Raw genomic sequence first — 25,942 nt, 5'->3', positions numbered from 1 at the left:
CAAAGTGGTAAGTATAGTGTCAATTAACCTGAGCTGGGGTTTGTGTGCAAAGTGGGGTGGTGTCACATCAGAGGGGAAGGAGAAGGTTTGGGGGGAGTACCTGCAGAGTTTGGGAGCTGCACACCTGATAAGCCTGGTGAGCCCCAGGCTGGACTCCAAGAAGCTGTGCAAACCAGGAAGGGAGCATGGCCATTGTATTGCTGGCAGAAAAGAAACAGGATGGTGGTTCTTTTCCCTCTCTCAGGTAAAAAGGAGAATTCCAAGAGGCTGAGTCACTGAAAGGTAGTTTCATCTTGGACAGGATGAGAGTTTGCAGAGTCCTGATACAGAAGGAAGCAGAACAGCCCTTCCGTGGGTGAATGGTTTGGGTTGAGAAGGAGGTGACAATGATACCAGGCCAAATGTTGCTTAAGGGGAAAGATTTCCCAGATGGCAGTGAGATTGTGAGAGCCTGTATGGCTAGACAGCAGTGGACTTTGGCTGCCTATGGAGCAAGTATCTGTCAATAGCTGGTATGTGGCCACTATTTAAAGCAGCAGCCCACTGCAGGTCTGGTATTTATCAAGGATGATGTTTCAGACAGGTGGTGTCAAACATCAGTGTTGCTTACAGGATGCAATTTCTCCCCATCCAAAATACATAGCAAAATAGCATAAAGTCCTTTGGGAAAGCAGGGTAGTATAGAACTCATTGATAGGAAAGTTGTGATCTTCCTTCTAGGTCAGCAATTGTTTGCCCCATCAATAGACTTTCAAATTTCTTTTGTCAGAAATTAGGAGAAAAAAAAATTCTTCCAAAGGTCATTGCCTCAATTTCTTCTCTCTCCCTCCCTCATCCCCTTCCAGTCTCACCATCAGCTTGAAGTAGGTATTTTGTCTTTTTCTTCTATAGTCTAAAGGATTGTACAGTCATTTTAGGACAGCTCTCAGTGTCTCAAGATCTCTTAACTAACCCTCCAGCTTTCTCAAGGCCTACTTACTTGATCCTGGGTGCTTTCCCATGAAGGAACTACCTTCTAAAGAAGGCGTGTAACAGCTCTTTGAATATTGAGTTGCATGTTTAGTTAAGAAAAAAAGCTGATGGAAGTTCCCAGTCAATAATATTAGTGTGAGATGTGACTGCCACTGAGGGGTAGGAGCAGGCTTGTGTGCAGCTTGGAATGCTCTGCATGTATAAGGATTTGAGAGCCAGTGCAGGGAGGAGACTCCAAATTACATATTCTTAGCAATGTTATCTAACTAATGCAAAGTTGAAACATACAGAAGAGGCAAATACATTTCAGTTTTTCATGTGCTTCTTGCTATGGATGTGCATGCGAGAGGCTTCATCATTGCTGTGAAGTTGTCTTTGTGATCTCCTTTCCCAGTGGTCCAGAACAATATTTATTTTCTTGTTTCCTAGGTGGCATGCAGATAAGCTTCATCTGATTTGAATAAAGTGGGCAGAAATTTACTTCTACTTGCTAAGATTAAGATTTCTTGGGTTGCTTAGTGTTTTCATGTTCAAGGACATGAAAGAAGATCAGTTTAAAAGAGTGAATTTCAAAGGTCCTGTTAAACTGCAACTCTTCAGGTTTTAACTGTCCATGATTAGTTCTGTACTAAGGCTTGCAGTGCTCTAATTCTAATCAATCTATATCCTTCACATTCCCTCTTCAGTCAAGCTGAGATGGGCAGAAATCTGATAGCAGCAGAAGAGAAGCTGGAAAAGAGAGCCTGAATGAATGTTGCTTGAGAAGAGCATATTCAAGATGAATGAAAGGTAGCTTTGCTTCACCTCATTGGAACCTTAGTGTAAAGTGGACAAAATTATAAAATTCTTTCCAAAAGTGAAGTGAGTTAGACAAAAGAACACAATAACCCAAAATGAAAAGGAATTTTCGCAAAGGCAAAATTATTTACCCATTGAATAAGCCACCCACAACCGTATCAATCTATTGACTTTTTTCCATTTTTTTGGTTATTGTTTCCCTTCCAAAACAGTGATCTCACATGCAATTTAGAGATAATAATGCTCCTCAGGGAGGAGAGAAAAGCATAAGAGTGAGTTGTATAAATGGTTTAAAAAAGTAGAATACAAAAGTTAGCTGAAGAGGAGCAAAAGTTTTTTGTTCTCTGATGCCTATCAATGGTAGATGTGCTGAAGCAAAATAGATTTGTTCACAAAATTGTACATATTGAATAGTTCTTTTGAGATTGCTAAATCATTGAATGAACTCCACAATAATCTTTCTAATAATTGTTTGCTTAAAATAACATATTCTCATGTTTGAAAAGCAGTTACAAGTGGTTTTAGCTTGCTGCAAACCTCCTTTAAATCAGGGGAACAGTAAGCATATAGGTGTACAAACATTGTCCTGGCCTTCTCATTTGTGATATTGAGTTACCCTTCTTCAGGTATGACAGCTTTTGGCAAAGTCACTGGTTACTATATCAATAGTGGCTCAGGCTGGCCTTTTGTTAAAGAACTCTAATGCTTTCCTCTCAGGAAAAGCAAGCTAAACTTTGAAAATTTGGGTGCGTGTCAGAACAAGAATTGCTACTGTAGCCTGGTTACTCAAAGTGGTTCAAGTGATCTGTTGATTAGATGTTCATCAAGGCTTCTAATAATGAGGAGTTTTGAAAGGATGAAAGAAAAACGAATGTTATTCCAGTATTTTAGCATGTCTGGCCCATGCAATCATAGGTCATTCATGCTTTATGCTTATCCCAGATGAGCTTGAAAGGGTGGGTAAAAGGATATCAACTGCACAGAACAATGTCTTTGTGAATGGCATCAGAGAGATTTTATGGCAAAAAGGTATATCTGCCACTATGGTGAGGAGTGAGAGTAACTTTTGGTTGATAAGGCTAGCAATTTGTAAGCTCATGAAAGACATCTAATCCTGACAATAGCTACATCAAATTTGTGGCTGGACCTCAGTTGTGTGAAGAAGCAGCAATAGCCACTGACTTCTGAGACGTGACCTGAGCAAAAATGAATGCATCTGAAGTACATCTGGGCTTCCATGCATGACACTAAATTGCTTATAGCAATGATGCACAAAAGTACCAGGGGATCAAGGTGAACAATCAGTTGAACACAAGCTCATAGTGTGCTCTGGTGGCTAAGAAAGCAAATGCAATCTTTCCATATCTAGTCAGGAAAGTAGAATGCAAAGAAGAGAGAATAGAGCTGCTGCTTTTTCTAGCATAAGGGTTGAAGTTTCTGCAATTCTGAGTTTGTTTTTATTCTTTGTTCTGTCAAAAGGGTGCTGATAAATGCTTCCCTTTCAGCAACAGCTGAGTTTGTCTGCCACATTGCTGTAGAAGAATCTTCCCTCTAGGAGACCCTGTTATGGTGTGGACAGAGATTTAGCAGAACTCTACTCAACTGCATAGCAGAGCTCTTTGGTTAAGACTTGGATTTGCACCACTGAATGTGAATTTAGATATTCCTGCTGCTAGTTCATATTTTCTTTCCAACCCAATTAAAAATCTGGCTGCTGCCTACCTATCGAATGCTAACACCTGTGTGCCAGATGTGTACAGCTGTAAGTCCATCAGTGCTGATCCATCAGCAGAGCCATGAGCCAGTCCATGGAGCAATTAGAAAACACTTCTGGGTGTTTTTATTTCTCCTCATTTTTCTGTCCCATTTTTAATTCTCCTGTTTTCTCAGGATTTTCTGTCTTCTGCTTCCTGCTGCTTTGAGTTTGTAAGGTGAGCCTTGCTCAGACTTTCTGTCTCTTTCAGATAAGAAAACACCCTAAACCAAAGGAACACATTTTTCTGGCTGCAGAGTGGCTGGTTAATACTGACAAGTGTTAAATTATAGAAGTCCAAATGTCAGTTGTATGTACCAGCTCAAGAAAAACACCTTGAAATACAGATGTTGTGAGGGTTATATCAGACAGGATTAAGACTTCATTTTTGAATTCCCTCTCTTTCTGAAAAGAACTGGTCTTCCAGATGTGTTTTAGAGATACTGACTGTAGGACAGGGTGTACTCTCATTGCCTTTTTGAAATGAAATGCTCAAGTCAGCAGCAGAATGTTCAAGTTTGACAGACAAGAATGGCAATAGTTAAAGAGGTGAGGCATAATAATACTGCTGAGATTTTTCCTGCTTCTGGTAAGAGAGTGCTTTTACAAGGGCTTTCTGGAAACAGGCTAATGTAAAAAAGCTTTTTCATATTCTGCTAGGCTTTCCTTATGACTATTCTCACTACTGTCCCCAGCATGGAGTAACAGTGGGGAATGTTGCCACTAGGGAAAGACGAGCGTTTCAGAAGGAAGAGTGTGAAATATGTTCTCTTCTAGCAGAGGAGATGGTTTCATTCACTCAGCTGGGAGTGGTAACGGATGGCTTATTTGAAAATGCTTTGTTGGGTGTGAGGGGTGACTTCTGTGGCAGGGAGGGTAAGGAGTTTGGTCTTGCCCAGAGAATGTGTCAGTTGCTGCATAGAGAGCAATAGAAAAAGGGAGGAGGCCACCTTACTGCCCCCTTGGTCTTGCCCATGTGCAGCCTTGGCTTTTACTTACCAGAAGACTGCTCATGCTAGAGCAGGTCCCATCAACTTAAATAATTCAGATGATTCAGTCTTTACTGAATGATGTGAACTTATTTTTATCCAAGAGCTCCCAGCTCAGTTTGGTGCAGTGCCACTAATTTAAAGTCACAGTGTATATCCTGTCATATTTATTTGACAAAAACCTCCCATTGGCTTCAGTATATTTGGACTTACTTTTGCTTTAACAGAAGTGGTGCATTGTAATGATGAGGAGCTGTTTTTTCAACTATTGGGGATCTGGAATGCTGCAAACAGAAAATCTCTCAAATGTAGCCTAGAAGATGATAGGACATGTTTAAGTTAGGATGCAGAGTCACTTATAAAATAGCGTGAGTGCCTTGGAAAAGTAAATTACAAGTATAATCTCTTTATTGGGCAGGAAAGTACACCCTCAAGAGAGAAAAGAGAATTGATGATATTTTCTCATTTTTCCTATTTTCTTTTTTCCCCCTCCTCCTTTTTTTCCTAAATAGAGACTAACTGCTGACTAACAGTATTGTGTTTAGAGCAGAGATACTTGTGCAGTCATGGAATAATTTGAGGATTTTTATCAGGGTAAAACTTCCTTCCTACTGAAGTTTCTTAATTAGTTCTTCTACACCCTGCCTATGGAGTGGGAATATCTGGAAAATGCACTCCTTCCTGGGAAGAACTTTGATCATTGCTTTCCCCTATCTCTCCGCTTACCTTATGTGATGAATTAAATACCAGCAGTCATTTCTGCATGGACCCATTCAGAAACAAAAGAACTCCATGAGCTTTCTGTGAGCATCTTCAAGCAGAAGCTGGCCTCTGTGATTTAGTTAGTATGGACTGCTTTGTCATGTGTAACTTGCATAGGCTGTCATTGACCAAATAAAATACAGTTATGTATGAAACATTAGTGAGTATGAACTATATTAGTATCTGCCTGCTGTAGGCTTGCAAAAGAGTAGAATGTGTATGAGGCATTTGTATATGAATCTATGATCAACTAGGTTCCATGTAACATGTAAAAGTACAGATTGTTCATCCTATTTCTTGTCTGTCTCTGTGTCCACCAGCTGAGCACATCCTACTTTCATTGTGTCCCCTTGTGAGCTTTGTGTAAATGTATGTGTGAAACAGAGGGTGCTTCGTGCTGGAAGTGGTTGTTTGCTTTCTCTTTTGAGGAAGATGGGCTCTAAGCTGGGTGGCAGGAAGGAAAAGATTTATTCTCTTTGTTATCTTCTTTCCTAGTGATGGAGTTAGAACACTGTGAACACTATGCAGCAAGGTGCAGATTTATGAAGGGGTATGAAAGAGGTAGAGGATGCTTCTCCATTACCTTGTCATACAGTAATCATGCAATTCCTTCTCCCTCATGAAGTCAGGACTGCATTTACCCTGGCAGAGCTGTCTGTGTACTTCAGTGTTTAAGTAGCGCCTGTTTTCTGTATATGTTTTCACTGGGTAAAACAAGAATTCATCAACTCATCTATGATAGGTCTCTGACACAGAATTTCCTCCCATCTTCTTTCTTTCCCATATGGGTTATTAGTTTAGGAACAAAGATGAGAAATTAGTTACTGTCTTGGTGTTTACTTGACCTTGAGAACCCAAAGGTAATATGAAAAGCCTTCTTGCAGAATAGCTCAGTGTTTACTCTGTTTAGTTTGCTGCTTGCCTCGTGCATTTATGCAATGGTCTGTATTGTGGCTGATCTCCTGAAGTTTTCAGACCTCTTACATGCCTTCATTTGTTTGTTATAGGAATAGAAGTTTACAGTAATGCTGTTTATACTAAAGTTGGGTGAACCATTGCAGCAAGAAGAGATACCATCATGAACCTTTGCCCTGAACTCAAAGCAAACTCTCTTGTGGTTTTTAAAGTTCTGTTTCAGTTTTCAGTGTCATTGCTTTGTCAGGACTGGAAATGAATGCCAAAATATAAATGGCATTTTCAGTGTCAACCTCAGATTTCATGAGCAAATCTGCTCCTGTGCCAGGGAGTGTGGAATTTCTTAGACCTCACATGTTTTGTTAGAGACTATAACCCTTTTCAGCTCCTGCTGCTCTGTGCAGCTGGCTCACAGTGCTTATCCAGAAAGGCTTGCCCGTCACTTCTGTATGGGACAAGATATTGGCTATTGAACTAATAAGCATTCCTGGGGGAATGTGTGCAGAGGATTGCTTGCAGATGAAATACTGAAACAGCCAGTGTAGTATGTCTGCTCTTTGAGCAAGGGTAAAGGGATTGTTCAGCTTTGGCCTCTTCCCTGCTAAAGGTGTTGTAAGACTGTCAGCCACTTCTGTGAAATTGTAGTAAAGCTGCTTAGCACAAAATAAGGAAGTAAACTCTCTAGGCTCTCTCAGTTTTGATTTGAGAACAGAACTGTGACTCATGTCCTTCTGGAAGCTGAGTTTATCCAAATTTATTTGCTGTCCTGAAGACTTTTCTGTTTTATATCCTAGATTTGGATCCAGTATTGAGCTATCCATCTAGTAGATTATGATAGATTAGTAGAGCCAATCTTGGGAGTAATCAGTTCAAGTTGTGCCTGTTTCTTCTTTCTGCTCCTGAGGAGGAACAGCCTACCTTCTTCTCTCCCTCCCTTCCTCCCTCTCTCTCTGTTTATTGTTGTATCATAGAATGATCTGATGTTTGTTTTAACATTGAGATGAAGCTGAATTCACTGCTGTCCAGCACTCTTTAAAGTTGGTGTGCTACTTGAATATTTATATCATGATTACATTTGCTTACGTTAGAGAAGGCTTTATTTCCTTGGAATATTTATCATAGTATCCAGAAATTTCCATGTTCCAACTGCTGCTGGATCTGAATATTGTATATAATTACCTGTTGCTTTGGGGAAGTTGACTTTCAAAGAACAGCAACCACCTCTGTGGCACTTATTAACTGAAGGAAGAGCTGGCAAGGATTTTTCCTGCACTGATGTGGAGCAGCCTGAAAAGAAGACTCATACCTCACTTCAGCTATATAGGCAGCTTTGTCTAGCTTATTATGGGGAAAATAGAGAACCACTTCCAAGCACACCTGGCATCATGGAGTGGATGCCTATATCTGATGTGATCTGTTGACCTAGTTATGATCTGGGATGGAAAATGTGATTTGACATACTTTGCATCCTGTTTTTTCCTCCTGATTTCCACTGGTCCCTTTCCTGAAGGTTAATGGGGAAGGGTTAGTGTAGAATCCAGTTCCTGCCTTCCTGACACACTTTGATGCTCTGACCCCCTTTGTGCATGGAATAGAAATGACCAGCTTGATCAGACCTCAGCCTTCTGTTGTTTCCCATCATCTTATATGACTCTCCTGGGCTTCTGTGGCTGGAACTGCTCTTTTGCTGTTGTGCATAAGGAGACCCTGTGATTTATGAATCAATTAATCACTGCATGCTGAGGAGCTGTTCATGGTAGTTAAACAGTGAATGTAAAATGCTTCAGTCTATAATAAAGACAGATCATAATGAATATGACCCTCTACCAATGAATTCTCTTCCTCCCTATATTATACCCCCTATCTACTTTCTCAGCACAGCCAAACTATCAAGACATGAAATTTGTTTATCTCAATGCATGGGGTTCATCAAATTACTTAATTATTTGATAAGAGTACTGACTGTGGTTTTTTTCCCTTCACACAGACATGCACTTTCTGATTTTGCTGCTAAAGCTGTTAAAGTCACAAAGATAAAAAGATTCTAATACTCTTGATTTTAAAACTTTTGGACTACTCGTAAAAAAATCCACCAGTAAGTCTCTAAAACTTAGGGAGGGGCAGGTGAAGTCTGTCCTGCCTGATCTGTAAAACCACAAGAATGTGGTGTGAAAATTCCAAGAAATATTTCTATCAAATAACTGCCACTTTTTGCTCTGTGCAGTGCACACATCGTTGCTGTCTCTAAAACTGTGTGGTACTATAAGAACCAGGCCAGTTTGGTGACAAGCCTGCTTTAAGATTGCTGTTTGGCTTCACAATTTGCATTTCAGTGATGGCGTCAGATCAGGGCTCATGTTGCCCTGTTGGCAGCACCACTGATGTTCAAATATCTACCCATGAGGTAAGGCTATGAGACAAGAGGCTTTAGAGCTGATTATGTGGTTTTGCATCAGAACTAGGCTTTCAGACAAGAAAACGATTCTTTACAGATTACTAATTCTATACATGTTGTATTTTTAAAAAAAAATAAATAAAATTTTTACTTTTATGTTATCATCAGATAACCAAAATAGTGCTAGAATTTTCATTAACAAAAAGGTTGTTTGTTTACTTTTTTTTTTTTTTTTTTTTTTGCTGGAAAGTGTATTCTTGGTAAATGACTTGATCAGCTATCCATCTGTTTTGAATTCTGAAAAGGATTTTTCAGAGAGCGGTGATACTTTTTGATACTTTTTTTTTTTTTCCTCTGCTGTCTTTGAAGTGTTAAATTTTTGTTGCAGAGTATTTCCTGGGTTTTCTGAATACCAAAAGCTGAGGTTGATGAGTAGATGGATTTGTGAACCTTGCAACAAGTCCACTGGCTATAGTGGAGCTGCTCTTAATCTCACCTATGCAACTAAGAGCAGATTTCATTCAAGCCAGAAATTAGGTGCAGTGGTGTGAAGCAGGTTAATTCCTTTTCTCTGCAATGCATTGAAGCTTGCAGTGGATTTATAATATTTGCCACTTATCACTAAAATAATTTTTCCTTTCCAACACAGTCTAGTTTCTCGGTTTTGTTCAGCTCTGCTGCTGGCATATGTTGACTCTATCTAATGGCTTTTGTTTGCATTCTAAGCTTATCTCATAAATTTGCTTTTGAAATGTAGTTATAATATTTCACTGTGGTGACTGTGGTTAAACATTTCTCTCCTATCCCCACCTTACCCTTTTCTGTTTGATTTTTAGGACCCAGGTTTCTCTTCAGTGATTCATGAGAAGCTCCAAGTTCCCAATACCATTCGTAAGGCGTGGAATGAGAAGGACAACAGATGTGATGTTTGTGCCACACACCTGAACCAGCTGAAGCAAGAAGCCATTCAGATGGTGCTGACCTTGGAGCAAGCTGCTAACTCAGAACATTATGATGCCTCACCAGTCTCTCCCCCACCTCTTTCCAATGTCCCCACGTTGGTGAGTCCCCGGAACATGGGCAGCCTGCAGCACAGGGACTGGGCATACCTGCCTGCTCCTTATGCTCCATCTAATTATACAGGCTTTGCTGCCAACAAACACAGTGGAAAACCCAACAGTCTAGGAATTGGAAATGGGGTGGAGAAAAAAAATGGCTCTCCTGGACACCAAGCCAAGGTCAGCTTTCAAATGGCCACCAGCCCCAGCAATGGTAATGTTCTCAGCTCTGTGGCTATCCAGGCCCACCAGTACCTTGAAGGCACCTGGTCTTTGTCAAGAACGAATGGAGTCACTCTCTACCCCTACCAAGTAAGTATTTTCAAGTAACAGAACGTTTCCTTCCCACTGAAGCTGGCAGGGGCATGCTAGCACTGTTTGCTCCTGTGAGGTAGAAGTTGAGCTGTCTAAGTGAGCACTAGGACAAGTAGTGCTGTAAATGACTGATAGGGGATTGAGTTGGGGGAGACACAGATCAAAAGTGGTATTAATGAGAATACCTTCTATGAATTCAGCTGTTACTGTTACTAGCAGAACTGAGCTGGTTTTTTTAATGGCAGAGAACTAATCATACAGTATTTTCAATTATTTGCTTGTGGGAATCCAGGGCTTCCCTCTGACTGCCCTGGAAGGCCTGGGACCCTGGCAGGGGGTCAGGAACACCCCTGTACACAGCCCCCAGAGACACTGTCTCTGATCTCTGTCCATGGAAAAGAGTTTTCAATCTTACAGGATGAATTACAAGCTCTGAGTGTTTGATATAAGTAATAATTAAGTGTGGCATGGGTGCAAAAGTAAAATTTTAGGATTCTAGATAAGGGGTCCAAAGGGGACAAGATGGAGGAAATTGGGTGTGCCTTGTCCTTTTTCTTCTTCTTCATGCCCTCCATGTTTCACTGTAGTGTTGGAATTTTTCTATTGGTTTAGGCTGGGGACATACTGTTCAACGTAGGTGACAGATATGGGCACATTATTGTAAATATAGCACAGGTAGTTTCTGGTATTTAATGTTTGTAACATGCTACTGAAGGGCAGAGCCCCACACGCTGCCCTGCAGGACAGACCTGCGGCAGGGCAGCAGAACATGTTAGAGATAAGCAAGAATAAACAACCTTGAAACCAGCACAGATGAATTATGGCTTCTTCTTTGGCAGCAGGGCACAGAGACTTTCTACAATCTCGGAATCATCAATACCTCAGATTCCGACATTTGCTCACACAGTCCTCACTCACTTTCACTCAAAATAGTCAGAGCAACAGCTGGGAGCCAGCCACACTTGGTTACTCCCAAGAGGAAAGTGACACTAGTGCACCAGTGATTTCTGAGCTGGTGTTCAGGGAGGATCTGGATGATCTTTTATTCCATCCTCTGTGTGTGTGATTATTTGGATACATATAGCAGCCACTGACTTCTTAGACATGTTTTAAGTTGACTACATTCTTGATGCCAGTGGGTTTGATGGGTCCAGTAATCTTCAGATCCTAGCAGTTCTGGGAGATTTTCATATATTTTTCAGCATGTTCTTTTCCTCCTCTTTGGTCTGTTGCTTTCTAGTACACCACACCTGTAAGTACCTGTAGAACCCATCCACACCAGAAGGCACAGAAGAAGATTTTTTGTGCAACAGGAGATGGGCTTTCTGACACACTAAACTGCAGCTGATGGGATTCTCAGAGTACCCAAGCACTTGCAGATTGTGACATAAGCCTGTTCTTCACATGTTCTCACAAATGTCCCAGCTGGCTTCCTTAGACACATAAATAACTTTGGAAGTTGGTCTTTTTACTAAATGATAAACATACTACAAGATAGATCCCTAAATTAATCTTTAACTTTTATTAGTATGACTGATATTATAGCCAGAAAAAACATGATGTTATTATTAAGAATTAAGATATTGTCATGCACCAAAGCAAACTGGGTAAAACCAGAAATTAAGTTCAGTTATTTTATCTGGAAAATATGTGACTTTATGCTTTTGTGGATTTATGCTCTACTGAACCTGAATAATTTTTGGGTAGGTCAGTATGTGATCATAGTTTTGATCTAAGGAAAAAATGTGATCTATGCTTCAGCTACTAAAAAACTAAACAAAGAATACACCTTAACAAATCTGAATAGCTGTTATTTGTATTGGGAAAATTAATTCCATTTTAATGTATTCACAATTTTTTAGATTAGTGTTCTGTGAAAATGTAGGTTTTGTTTACTTTTTGTAATGTTTGAATTTCCTTGATGATTAATTTTGTCTTAAAAGCATTCACTAAGACAAATCTAATATTCAGAATTTTCTAGACAGATTCTGTAGTTTGGGACCAGTTAAATTCAGGACTCTTCTCTACTCTTGATTTTCAATAGCCTTGAAATAGAAAAGACTGCCTGCTCTCAAGACACCTCTCAGCCAAAAAACTCCAAACCCAACACAAAACCCAACGAAAAGCCCCAATTAACAGCAAAATAAACAAAAAATTATGAACAAAACAAAACAAAACAAATCCCAAATGAGTCTAGCAATGCTGGTCTGTGTTAGAATATGTTGATCATAAGTTTCATCTTTTCCTTTAAGATTCTACTCTCAAATGTTAAAATTCTTACTGTATTCAAGTTGCCACATTTAATTCTCCAGCTGAGAAATAACAATTATAGCTTTTTTCTTTAAGCACACTAAAAGGATTTTAGTGCTTGTTTGCATAGTATCTGTGTTAGAGTGGGAATTAGTCTAGTAAGAAAAAAAAACTTTGAAAAGTAATTTGTTTATAATTTCAAGTATGGGTAAGACGCAAGCATTTCTTTTTTTTGCTTTTGTGTGCAGAAACCAATCTTACTTGCTACACATTTTCAAAACATTTTAGATCTCTGTCCCACACAAATACATTTTTGTTATGCACTTACAGTTGCAAAACTCTGCTGGGGAACAGCGTGAGGAAGAATGAATCTGTTATCTCATCTTAATTAGAACCCTTCTTGATTTGGAGGTGAATTAAAAAAAAAAGTGCTTTTAGCCTACTTACTTGTGAATGTTTATATATTAATTAAATTTTCTTGCCTTACCTTAAGAATAGTGATTAGAAAAACTTCATTGTGTGTTAGCTGAGAGGAGTAGAAAATAATTTCTTGGGATAAAAAAAAGCTTGCACTTCACACAGAGAAGAACAGTACCCTTCCACATCATAATCTTGTTAAGCAGATGTCCAGGGAGAAGTCAGTCTCATGGCTCTAGACTTAATGGCACCTGTGGTAGACATATCCCATTGTAAATCAGTTTTTCTTAGACAGTCTAGATAACTTGAAAGAAATGGTTGAGTACCTTGAAAACTGATTGTGATGTCTTCCTTAAAGTATCATGAAAAAAAAAAGAGAAAACATTAGTTTGAAAGTGATGTTCTGTGGCTCAGAATTGATTCACTGCAAATTTAAGCACCAAAAATATTCCTACAGTTGTAAGTTGCAGGATGTTAACTCCTTTTTAGCCTCTTCCCTACCAGACTGCCTAAAATTAGAACCTTATTATGGGCAGTTAATTACTACTTTTGTTTCGGTTCCAGTAGAAAAACAATAACAATAAATGAGTATAAAAGGGAGTGTTGTGATATTGTAAAGCTCAACTGCTACAGTAGTTTAGGACAAGTCTTAAATGCCACTATTCAATTAATTTTGCAGAAAGAGCACTTTCCAATGAGGAGTAATTGTAATGTACAAATCAGAATTTATACATTACAAGTTTTAGTAATATATGTTTAAAACCTGAAAAAAATGGAAGTGTACCAGATTTAACGGGCAATGCATGTCAGATCTAAAAAGTTTCTGGCAATTTCATGGATGCATTATTGGAACTAGTGAATGGAGTCTCCTAAGAACGTCAGAGGAATAGCTTCTAAAATTTTTTTAGGCAAAACTGATCCTACCTGGAGACTGGGAGATGTTGCAGATGACCACATCAGTCTCCACTGTCCCTGTTTTATATGATTCCATATTAAGGCACTCCTCAAAACAGAAACAAAAATCTGATTCTAAAGATCTGTGATGTCCCCTAGGCCTGACTCAAAGAGGGCTGAATCAGATTTTGGTGGTAGGTCCTTTTGCAAAACAGGGAATCAGAAGCAGGGAAATGGAATTGATTGGTCTTAAGCAAAGAGTGTGACCCATTACAGCACTTCTACAGAAACAGGAATGCTGAAATGGTCAGGGTGAAACTGACCTCTTTCTGTTTAATACATGTAGAAAAATACCAGCCAAACTTTGGTAGAATTTGATTCAGTCTGAAAATAGTTCTCTTTCAGTGCTGGTCAGCAGAGAACATTTTTGTGCCTCATGGGTCAGACGGTTTTGACACTTGTAAAGAGTTCTGTGGATCTCCCTATCAATCAAAGGGATTTCAGTCCTCCCCTGCTCAGAGAAAACTCTTTTAAATTGTTGAGGTTTACCTGAGAAGGGCTGTAATTATTTCTGCAGCTGCTGGTATGAATTATAGGATCCCACAGTGTTAAGTACACTTTTGTTAGTTACCAATGATTACTGAACACTTCTAAAGAGAAAAAACCCTCTGGGCCTGGGGTGCTAATGTAGGAGAGAAAAGTCCAAATTCCTTGATGAAATTATTGCTTATTGTCATTTTCATAGAGAATGAAATATTAAATTTAATGCATAACACTTTTATTACTTTATTATCACAAGCTGATAAAGTAGCTAAAACAAAAGCTGTCACATTAAAGAATAAGATTTGAGTCCTTTAGAGTTCAGACTGATGCAGGGTTCGCTTTCAAAGGGAAAGGAGTTGATAATAGTGACTAGATTAAGCTGGTTGCACATTTTTCTAGAGTCAAAGCTCTCCAGTTTTTACTAAAATGTTAAATTACCTACTTGCCTCTCATGTTGGTGTGTCTTTAAACCAACAGCATGTTATTAACTTCATCATGGTTGTAGTCCCAGAGCATAAAACAGTAGGCATTTCCTTGCTCTTCTAGTTACCCTCCTGAATCTGCACAAGAATCTTTCATGTCTTGAAGTACATAATCTTAAAAGGCAAACAAAAGGAAATTTAGCACAGTGTTTTTGGTAGATTTGAGTGACAGGAAGGTCAGAATGAGCCCAAGAACTGGAGAAAGTCAACAGTTCCAGGAACAATTTAGGCCATAAAAGGGAATGATGGGTAACAGAAAATGTGGAGGCTGATGTGGGTGAGCACCTCCTGTTCCTGACCTTGAGGCTGTGAAGTTTGCTTTTCGTAAGCAACAAAACAGTGCATGTAAGGATTTGAGTAGGGGCACTGTGAACAGAACATATTCACAGAAAAGGTGTTTCTTTCTCTCCTTTACTTAAAAAGACTCTTTTGACCAAAAGTTTGGAAAATTAGATCTTAAACTACTGAGAGCCTCTTGGCCCCAGGCATAATGATCCCTAACCTATTCAGAATTATAAAAGTCTTTGTGTACAATTGATAAAAGTCTTCAATATGTGCTTTCTGTTACCTCTTTATGTATAATGTGTGTTTAGAAGAACAGTTCTCTGAGAATGTACCAGCTTGTTCTGGAGCACTGCTGTGATGAATGATTTGTTTGGAGTTTACTAAGGTCATGGCTCTCATATAACACATCAGTTCATTCAGGCCCAGGGTTTTAAAAAGAGACTGGTAATGATTAGAGGTGCAAGATGGAGAGCCAATGCCTGTATGGGAGGTATTGCCATCCAGGATTTTGATTCCAAGTTTTTTCCAAGTCTTTGCTGTATAATGTATTTCTCTTCCATTTGCTGCTGCTTCTATTGCTTCTTAGTGTTCAGCAGGATGAAGATAAAATGTTAATGATTGCTACATTTGTGCTAGGGTAATTTAAGTAGCTTCTAAAACATACAATGCAAGGTACAGAAATCAAACTACTTGCTCCATTTGCAGACCAGCAGGTGTCTTCCATAATTATTCCATGCTTCCTAGAGACAGACTTATTTTACCAGAGCATCTTAGCAACAACAAAAAGAGGTATCTGTATACTGACCTTTCTAGTAAGGTGTTCTTATGCAACCACACACAATTCCCTGAGATACCAAATGCTGGAGGTATTTTGCCTTTGTGCAGTTAGGCTTTGGTCCAGACTTTTTTGGATGGCTTATGTTTCAAAAGCAGTTCAGTCACTATATGTTTGAGATCCACATTTGACTATGATGGCTCCCTGAATGTAGTAAAAACCTTTTTGTTCCTATTACTGTGAGAATCATAAATGATGATGCTGAGAATTCTTGCACTGATTTTTTTTTTTTTTTTAATTCTCTGACCTGGACTCTTAACAAAGTGACTCCATAATCAGACTATATACTGAAAGTTTAAGAATTTTATTTATAAAGATTGTTTGACTGGGCCAAGAAACAGATTGTCAAACAAAGTCATTGGCACTGAAATGATATCATTGCTTGATTATCTTTGTTGCCCTCTTCCCCCATGCATTAGTTGTTATCTCTGAAGTAGCTTTCTTCTTAAAAGCCTTTTTAAACCAAATCACTAATAATTAGATATGACTCCACTAAAGTCAGCGTATGTCATCGGTTGACATTTTGCCATGATTGTTTGATCATCCAATTTATGTATTACTGGAGTTGGCTATTTGTATTTCATTCCTCCTGTCCACCCCTTCAGCTAACAGCCCAGTTGTATACTGCTTTTCTAATATCATCAAGGGGGGGAAACTGGAGTCTATGTGAACTGTAGGTGAGGTTTATTTTTTTGCACTACTCTGGCATGATTTGATCTCTTATGGCATTTTTATGCATGGCTTAATGACCTTAGAATCATTACTTTTCCCCTTCATGACACTGTGGTGACCAAGGGAGGAAAGAGGTAAAGGGTATCCCATGGACTGAAAAGAGCTAAATAGGCTTATCCTGTGAATATGAATACCCCGTGACTCAATTGTGATGTGAGGAAGAAATCTGGACTATTATAGGAGTGAGTTAATCCTGCAAATTAGCAAAAACCAGAAGATCACAATTAGTGAGGATTTGTAGTCTTGGTTCCTTCCCTGCTTGTAGCTTAAGGATTTTGTCCATGTGAAACTAGTTTCATTTCTTAAATAATAGCTGTGCTGATTGCTTGCAATTGAAAAAAAATTTAAAATTTAATTGAAAAAAATAGAAACTGAGAGGAGGTGTTTTAAAAGTGAGAAAATGGATGTAGAGATGGGATAGAAAAGGGGGAAGACAAACTGAGACATTGAGGCAGAATTGTCCTTTTATTTCCTATGGTGTAAACAAGGTGCCACAGAACTAGAGAGAAAAATGGTCAGCTCCTGCTTTTTTTTTCATAGTTTGATAACATAGCTCGTACAGCCAATTTGGAAGTGAAGGGAAATACATTTTTTTTGCAATGTACTGTTTTTTTGAAACTTATTAGAAAAAGTATTGAGGCCAAAAGCTTAGGAAAATTCATAAAAGGATTATGTGGACAGTAAAAATGCCCCTTCTTTATGATATTAAGGTTCAAAAAAGTGGGATATAAATTGCTATATAGAATAAGGTATTTGGTATAATCTGTGGAGAAGGCTTCTTTAAGTACATCCAATATATAGGTAAGATCTATAATTTCTGAAACTGCCACTGAATCTTGCTGGCATGGGTATAACTGGGTTCCCTGGGAGGAGGATACTCAGTGGTTAAATAAACTGTGTCCCTCTGTTCTGAAAGTGAGTGAGAGGTGCTGTGTTTTGGAGGGAGGCCTGTGATAAACAGATCCCTGAAAAGTGCTTTTCCAACAGTTTCTACAACATTTCTGGAGTTCCATATAGATGTTGCGCATTTCAGAATTATTTTAACCTTTTTTTTTTTTTTTAAAATTCCTTACTGAAGTGTGTGAAGATTATAAAAGTTCTCTTGGGTTGAATCATTCATCTGAGAAATATTTTGGTCTTTACTTTTGCATAAATATTCAGTCTTGTGGATGAGACTCCAGTATTTTACTAATTTTTCAGCATCTGTTGCAAAGAGAGGGAAAAAGAGTGAGCTGCCTTTGGTTTAGTACATTCTGAGATCAGAAGGAGGGGATGACAAAGGAATTGGAAAGCAATATTTTAGGAGCTTCCCTTTAAATTCCTAAGGGATATCACTCAAAAAAGACACAAATCAATGTACTGTCTCATTGACTAAGGCATTTGCTTCTTGCCTTGCTTTACATAAATGGGACATAGAAGAATTAACATTAGATTTAGAAACACCATATTTTTATGTCTTTTATAGAATTCTGTTCTTTGACTTCTTCTTAGAAAAGTATTTGAGACTTTAAATATGAAGAAGTATGTTACTATACAAAAAATAAACTTACAAAACCTATTGCTTTGATACTATGCTGTGCTTATGGGAAGTAAGGAATGCACGGCTAGAGACTCATGTAACTATGAAATGTGATTCTACAGAGCTATCATGTGAAACCATTGTTTTCTCTAAAGTGCTTCTGAAATAGAATCAGAGAAGGAACATCAACTTGTCTCTTGGACCAGTTCTCTTCAATTCAGTAGCTTTGAGTTAAAGTGGTTGGTCCTCCACTTATATTCCTTCCAGGGCACTGAGGACGTGAGAGATGGGTGTTGTCAGATAGAACACATTTGGGACCAGACCCTCTTCTGTCTCACTCCAGGATGATGGCTTAGCAGCTGAGATGGTTACATTGGTGTAATACAGATGAGACTGAGAGCAACACCAGCCCTGTAAGATCTGCTCAGCCGGAGTGTAGGAACAGCTGTGATTGGAGCCAATGTGGCATTTTGCACTCAGAGGGGCCAACTCTTCCCTTTTGGGTCTGTGAATGGGGAAGCTTTTCTTCCTCCATACTTTTCTTGTGTCACCCTGCTCTGAAGAGTCTGTTGGAACTGTTCTTGACAAATGAAAGCAGAAACCTGATTGTCCAGCTTCTTTTGAACTTTGAATATGTCAAGATGTGTTTTATGAAGGAAAAGGAAGAATTGCATCTGTATAAAGGTGAGAAAAAGCCCCTCTCAGCTAATGAAAGCATCTTTTAAGTGTGCAAACTGCTCTGAGAAGAAATTAAATTGCACTTCACCTTTCACTTCCACATAATCTCTCAAGCAGAATTCAGAGGTGCTACACAAGTAAAAGGAATGGTGATGAGCTTTCATCTTCCAAGAGGTTGGTTGGTACTCATTGTGGCTAATGTTGCTAGCAAACCTCAGCAGAAGGTTATAGTTCCTCCTTGTATGAGAGCACTGAAGTTACCATCTCATCTGTCATTCGGGTATCTGAGGACTTGGGTTCTATACACCAGGAAAGTCTCATGTCTGACTGCTAGATGCGAGTGTCAAGTTGCTAAAGTGCAACCAGTGCAAGGTCACAGTTGTGTGCATTGGTGCGTGAGTGAAACATTTCTATTGTGAGAGCTCTTTGAATCAAATACATGCATCTGTCAAGCTTTACTTCAAATTGATACTTTTTTAACTTGGGAAAGTGGCATGTATAAGTGCATATTAAATATCTCCCTAAATTTATGTAAAGGCTGGTGGGAAGGGCAGAAAAAGAATTAAAAGTTTGAGCACTGCTTGATGAAATCACTTCTGCTTCCCTGACTTTGCTGTGGCTGCATGCTTAGTGTCACTGGATAATTGTAAAACATCTGTAAAGTGAATCCTGCAATCCTGCCAGTTCTATACTTCAGGGCAGTTAATAAAAGCAGAGTTTAGGCCTGGTTTTGTAAAAAAAAAAAAACACTTTTTAAAAGCATACAGTGATATACTCTTTCCTGTAAAAGATAGATGACAGATACGGTTTATTTTTGCTTTCCTTCCTGACAGGTTTCAGGCTGCTGGAGCTAGGCAATGTAGCTGGATTTAAACACAAATCATAAGCACAGTCATCTCTTTGTTTTATTCTTGTATATTTTCTCAGTTATTGCTGTGCCACATAGAAAATGGAAAATTAATTCAAGTGCTATTAAATAAATTATACAGAGTGCATCACAAGAAAATGTAATGAGATACTATCAGTGTTTAATTGATCAGTTTCTCTGATCCCTGAAGCCTTTGTGTGAAGTTTGTTGCCAGTGTGTAGGAGGTGGGAAAGGATGTAACATGAATTGTAATTGTACGATACCGATACATCATGGCATTGATCAGAGACAGGACTGACAGGGAAAATGTGCTCAGAAAGCTTTGTCTGTGTTTGGACCAGTTTCTACAAAAGTAATTTGGAAGAGTCTTGCAATGCTAGGTGTGTTGAACTGAGGCTTAGTTTGCACACTTGTTGAGATTTCTAATACTTTACTTTGAAGCAATATAAACAAAAAATAATTTTGTTTGTCCTGTCCAGTAAATAATATGACAAGATACTATTCAAATGACTTGAGAACAATGCAGCAAAAGGTTCCTGGCCATCATGCTTTGACAAATTACAAGAGCATCCGAGGGGGTCCTAAAACTTATCTATTTCATTTTACTTTTACATGTAAATAATGAATGAGGGATCAAATTGTTTTCGTGCAGCTAAGTGCTTTGGAAGGAAAAATCTAGTTCTTGTGTTACTAGCATTTCATTGTTTTCCATCCTTAGTCAGTTGTCACAAGGGTCTTTGCCTCTGTAATCCTAAATGCAGGGATATGCCATTTGCAGCCAGAATTTAGCAGTGATGTTTATGATCTCCTGACTGTTGTCTTGCACTTCAGAACCTTTGTAAAGATCCTTTTAAACGTTGCCACAGCCCAACTTATCAAGATTTATTCCTATTTATGTAAAAGTAGATGAAAAGCAGACACCTGACCTGCTTTAGTTCAAGGTTTCTGGAAAGGGGCTTGTGAGATAGGGGTGTTATGTATGTACAGATTATGAGGCTTTTCCAATCTCAGCAATATGGATTTCTCTGCTTCCTTTTCCATTCACTGCTCAATCACCTTAATCATATATTATGCATATTTGCTACTTCTCCCTTCCATCTCAGTGCTTTGTCTCTGGAGCAGGGACAGTTGGCACCAGTGCAATGGGCCATTACTTCTGTGGCCTCTAGGCATTTTATGATTCAGTGAATATGAATAATAAAGCACCTTATTCCTCCTCTGTTCTCCAGAGAAGGTGATTTCAAGTGTGGCAGTGGAGAATTATTATGGCTTGGTTTCCTTTTGAGTGTGAGAGAGTGGGAGGGCACCTACACATTATAAATGCATAGCAGAAATACTGGAAATCAACTTTTTACTCCTCAGTATCCCATGCTATCTGCTGGAAAATTTTATATGATTCATTATTTAAAAAAAAAATTCTTTGGTAATGCTATTGCTGCTAGTAGTTTTTTGTCCAATTTAAATACATTGATTATAAATACCTCTTCCTAGTTTCTTGAAAAATCTTTAGATGCTACCACAGAAAGCCAAAGAACCTTTCAGTAGCCACAACTCTACTACAGCAAGAGTTTGTGCTTAGGCCATTAGAGAATTTCCTCCCAAGGCTTTTTAAACATTGCATGGACATGGAGTGGGGAAAAATGAAATTTTACTGGGAAACATAATGTAAACACAGTTGAATTGGTAACTATATATTTTGCAGACTTTAAAGTCCATATCTTTAAAATGATAAAAAATTATTGGAGGGAGGAAACAAATTCTATTGTGCTATGCTTTATGTGTTTAGAAATAGATGTACAGGGGGGTTGAAGGATATTCCTTAGGTGGCTGCTATGCAGCCTGTGAAGAGATGAGAGAATAACCTTTTCTCCTGTTACACTCAGGTCAAAAAGGGCAATCTTGTTATTTCATGTGTTGAGGTTAGATTTTTCTGTGCCTGCCTGAAAGAATCAATATCATAGTGGATTATGAAACAGAAATCATAAGGGTTCAGAACAATTTGAAAAAAACATTGGTAACAGAAGGGACTGACTAAAAATATCTTGCTGGTTGATTGTTTTTTTTATCTTCAAATACAGCTTGAGCTGGAATTTTATCAACTGCACAGAGTTCATACACTCTGCCTTTTAAAACAAGCTGCTACTGTGCTTTCTGAGAAAAAAAGAAACTTGCAAATAAATACTCTGCTTTAGTGGGATCCACTTGAAAGCATACCCTTGGGAGAGAAAAAGACTGTAGAAGTTCTAAATTGACCTCTGAAGTTTTTAGGTTTTAGCATCTTTGAAACATATTTTTTGAAAAAGCTCCTTAGTCCAGGATATATCTTTCTTGTTTACTTGCCTTGATTTCTGACTTTATAAAAGTATTTTCAGGAAATGTTAAAATCCTTTTGTTCTGCTACAGTACTGTGTTTTTTCCTAGGGAACCTTACAGTAATGCTTTTCTGCTGTAAAAAGGAAAAAATTACTTTGAAACAGTAATATTTTTTTGTTGGGGGTTTTATAATAATCTTTTTATGCTGGGTAAGACTGAACCCTGTGTGAATGAACCCCATTGTCCATAGAGGACACTGCAGTAAACACCAGCAAGCATTAAATTTAGAAGGCTTGGTTGTTATCCTGCATATATAGTACTGCTCTACATTCTGGAGCTGCTTCATGCCCATCTTGTATTCCCTTTGTTCTAGAGTGAATGTCTGTGCAGGATGACTTATGAAGTGCCTATAGTAAACCCTGTGACAAGACAGTGGGGCCTTTTACTTCAGTTAAACAGATCACAGCCTATACTTGCACTGACCTGTGGTCAGTGATCCTACTTTTGACGTGTTGCTATGGAGCAGCAAATCAGTCCATGATGCTCTGTTAAAAAGTAATTACAGTACAATAAAGAGTTCCTTTCAAAAATTAATTGAAAAGTAACTTCTGACAATTTTACATTGTAAACCCTCTAAATAAAATGGAGGGAGAACATTCAAAACAGTTCAGGTGCAAAGAAAACTTCTCGGTGCAGTAAGCCAAAATTAAAACTGAGGATGACAATGAGACATTTATTACAGTTCAGAATAGTTTACTAGAGTTCAGGCATAATTTCAGATGGTGTTTTAGTTTGTTGCTGTTATATTTGAATTTCATGAAATACATTTAGTTAAATCTATTGTAAATCTGTTTTATCCCCTAGGGGCCAGTTAGTATAATCCTTCTGTTTGCTTATAAAAATATCAGCCAGTTGTTCCTGCACTAATTTTAATCACTGTTTATTTTTAAACAATAGTGAAGTGCATTTTGTCTGTTTAGTTTCTTGTGCAAAGTCCTTGGGGCAATGAATTTTGGTTGTTTTTCATGTCCTGTGTAGAAGAAAGTTTATATTCATTATCAGAATGTAAAAAAAAAAAAAGATAAAAAGAAGAAAAATAGGTATAACAGTGTGATTTGAAGTTAATTTAGACTGACTTCGAAGAGAAAGAAAGCAATGTAGTTGTAAGACTTGATAGTATACTTTCAGACAGTAATAAAAATGAGCAAATTATACGAGTAAAAATTAGGAAATAATAAGCTTTCAAGGATGCAAAACTTTAAAAGACAAGAGTCTTAGACAGTTTATGAAGAACAAATCTACCTGAGATTAATGTAGTTCAGAGATAGGCAATAATTTATAACAAAACCTGGAAGGGCATGCTCTGGATAGGTACTGTGAACAAGTTCTGCTGTGAAAGTATACACATAGTGTAGCTATGAATAAAGAGTAAAGAATTGGCAGTATTTTCTATGTGTGCTGCATTCCAGAGTTAAATGCATTGGGTGGCAAGATGCATAAGACCTTGCATATGTCTTTTCTTAGACAGCAAATCATACAAAATCATTAAAGTTGTGTGGTGTCTACCCTTGGTTTGATCTGAGTTCTGTTGTAGTGGAAAATAATTCCTGATGAATCAGGTTGTTATTTGTCCATTCAAAATTGCCATGATAGGTTAGACTGATAGAATTTGAAAGAATATAATCTCTTGAGGAATGATTGTTATTTGTTAGTGCTGCCTAGTGCTGAATGGATATTCAGTAGTTCTCTCTCCTGCATTTTCAGAAACAGCTGTAAAGCACACCCAGAGTAAAGCCTGTGCCCCTTTCTCTCTCTAATTAATTTTTCAGAATGGTGCAATTTTGAGAATGTGCATGTCTGTAGAGTATATCTTCCAAATTGATCACTGATTTTTTAAAATCCCATCTGAAAATAGTAAAGAAAATATGTCTCAGCATTTTCTAAAAAAGAGTAATTTAAAATCAGTGATGAGAGTCAAATATTGTTCTTCATCTGTCCTTATTCAGCTTGTCAGTGGAGATGGGGATTGGTATTAATTACTCAGTTTGCAAGTGAATGTGCACAGAATTAAAGCTGAGAATGGACAGTTAGCATGTTTAAAGTTCTTAGTGTACAAAGGCCCTAAGGGGACACATGGGAATGTCATGTACTGTAAAGCTGTCATAATGAAGACTGATTATGATGGTTCCTGCAAACCAAAATGCAAATTGCATATCCTGGGGAAAGATCATTGTGTGCACTTGAATTAAATGCTAGATCAGCTTTGGATAATGTAGTATTGAGTTAGAGCCTGGAAAACTGTGCTAAGCTTGGATCCCTTCAAGGCTTGCAAAATCTAAGATTAAACAAAAAAATTGAATGGAAAACATACCAGAAGTTGCAGCAAATAAAAGGAGACAAAAACATGATTAGCTTGGAAAATAGGAGTAGTCTAGGAGCACATGTAAAAAGCTGAGGCTGTTCAGTGCTCTGTGTAAAAGGTCCATCCCATTCCAAGTAAAGTGCTGTACCAAGTGTGTGTCCTGATGGTCACAAGTTCATCCATTTGTGCCACTGAAAGGGAACCAGAACAGAGAGAGCCTCACTTACTAACAGTATACAGTATGCACCAACTAAGTTTAAGTCCAGTTGAGGATGTGCTTCTGCTTTGCCTCTTTTTTTTTTTTCTTTTTTTCTTTTTCTTCCCCGTTTCGTTAGATGAGAGGGCAATAAATCTAGAGCAAACAGAAGACAGCATAGCATAACTGAGCACCTTGTCAGCCTATGGAATTCACCCCAGGAAGTGGCCTTCAAGTCAAATGCCTACAGTTGGGTGATTTTTATGACTGTTAATAACAGCTGTAGCTATGCAAACTAAGGTAATAGGGCAACCAAATGTATGGCTTAAGGCATTCACCTTCAGAGCAGGAAGCAAATGTTTCTGTCCAGTTTCTGTCTCATTTGAAGGCTCTTCTGGAACCTTTTGAATTCTTTCCATGTATTCCTGTTATAATTGTTGCTGTAATAAAATACTTTAAAAATGTTAGCAGGATTTTTTTATTATTAACATGAAAAAAAGATATGTTCATGTATTCTGACAGATTAGAAAGACCAACCTTGTTAAATTTATAGAGGTCACTCCTGCTGGTGCATAACTTCTGCAGAACAGTCAGGTTTTTTTCTTTAGCAATAAAAAGCTAAGGACTCCTCTGGAAATGAGACACTTTCATGGCTGCTCCCATGTGCACTGGTAACTCGATATAAGCTGTTGCCCCATCTTGGTACAGTGAAGTAAGGAGCATCTTCAAGGGACTATTCATAGTAGGGGGACAGAAAAGGACAATTTGGATTGTTGTGGTATCTGCCAGCACTAATATTATTAAACCTGTGTCAGCAGTTTATAAGAAAACTGATAGTCATTATTTATTTCCGATGGGGAAGCCCCTGGAATGGTACTAGTTTCCATATAGAAACTTTCTAGATCCCTGGGGGTCAAACACATGCACCCTTCCATGAGCAGGTTAGTAAGAGACTGCCAAGTGTGTATTGATCTTAACCCCCAAAAAGGAGGGGGGGGCTAAGATCTTGTTCACCTTGAGGTGATTAAGTGTGTGGACTGAATTTGCATTATGCCACATTCTTATGCAGCAATCATTTCAGGACTCTCTAAGCCTGTCAGATGTTTTTTTCCATACTGTAAATGAAGTAGTTCTCTCTCCTTGCATTTTCGTGATAGAATTCAGCCATATATCTTTGCCTAAATAAAGACTAATGAATCCACCTATGTGTGGATAAACTAATTGTGTTTTTTATTCCTTATTCTCTTGCTAGCTACAGAAAGAGGTTCCTTTCTGGGTCAGTAATGCCATTTAAGTTATGCCCACAAGCTGTCACACTGTGGTATATTCTAGAGCTGTTTTTGTCAACTGACAAGTGAAAGGTCAGTGTCTCACAGATTGTTGTTTGTGATAAGGAAACAGCTACAGTAAGATTTTAACTTCTTATGATGTCTTGACATTGTTGTAAGTTGGTAACTGATCAGAGAAACAAGAGCTTGTTTTCATAACAAATGCATTACTCCTGCATGCAGTGAAATAGAGCTGTGCCTCAGCTTCAAAAATGCAGTCACTTCATTTAACTACAGCCCCACGTGTACAGACAAGAGTCAGACATACTCCTCTTTTGATTGC

General features: G+C 38.3%; 1 protein-coding gene across 2 annotated transcripts in view; it reads left to right on the top strand.

Moving 5' to 3' along the window:
* The window catches only part of KIF26B (kinesin family member 26B), a 292,881-nt gene that overhangs the window by 87,578 nt on the left and 179,361 nt on the right, over positions 1 to 25,942 (top strand). For both annotated transcript variants that reach the window (XM_085576933.1, XM_021550443.3), the window contains exon 3: positions 9,421 to 9,954. In XM_085576933.1, coding sequence (XP_085433059.1) covers positions 9,421 to 9,954 — 534 coding nt within the window. The remainder of the gene's footprint in view (positions 1 to 9,420; positions 9,955 to 25,942) is intronic.

This window comes from Lonchura striata, chromosome 3 (assembly GCF_050655825.1).
Source record: "Lonchura striata isolate lonStrDom1 chromosome 3, ASM5065582v1, whole genome shotgun sequence".
Lineage (NCBI taxonomy): Eukaryota > Metazoa > Chordata > Aves > Passeriformes > Estrildidae > Lonchura > Lonchura striata.
Note: the sequence above shows the minus strand (reverse complement) of the source record. Positions and strands in the feature narration are given on the sequence as shown.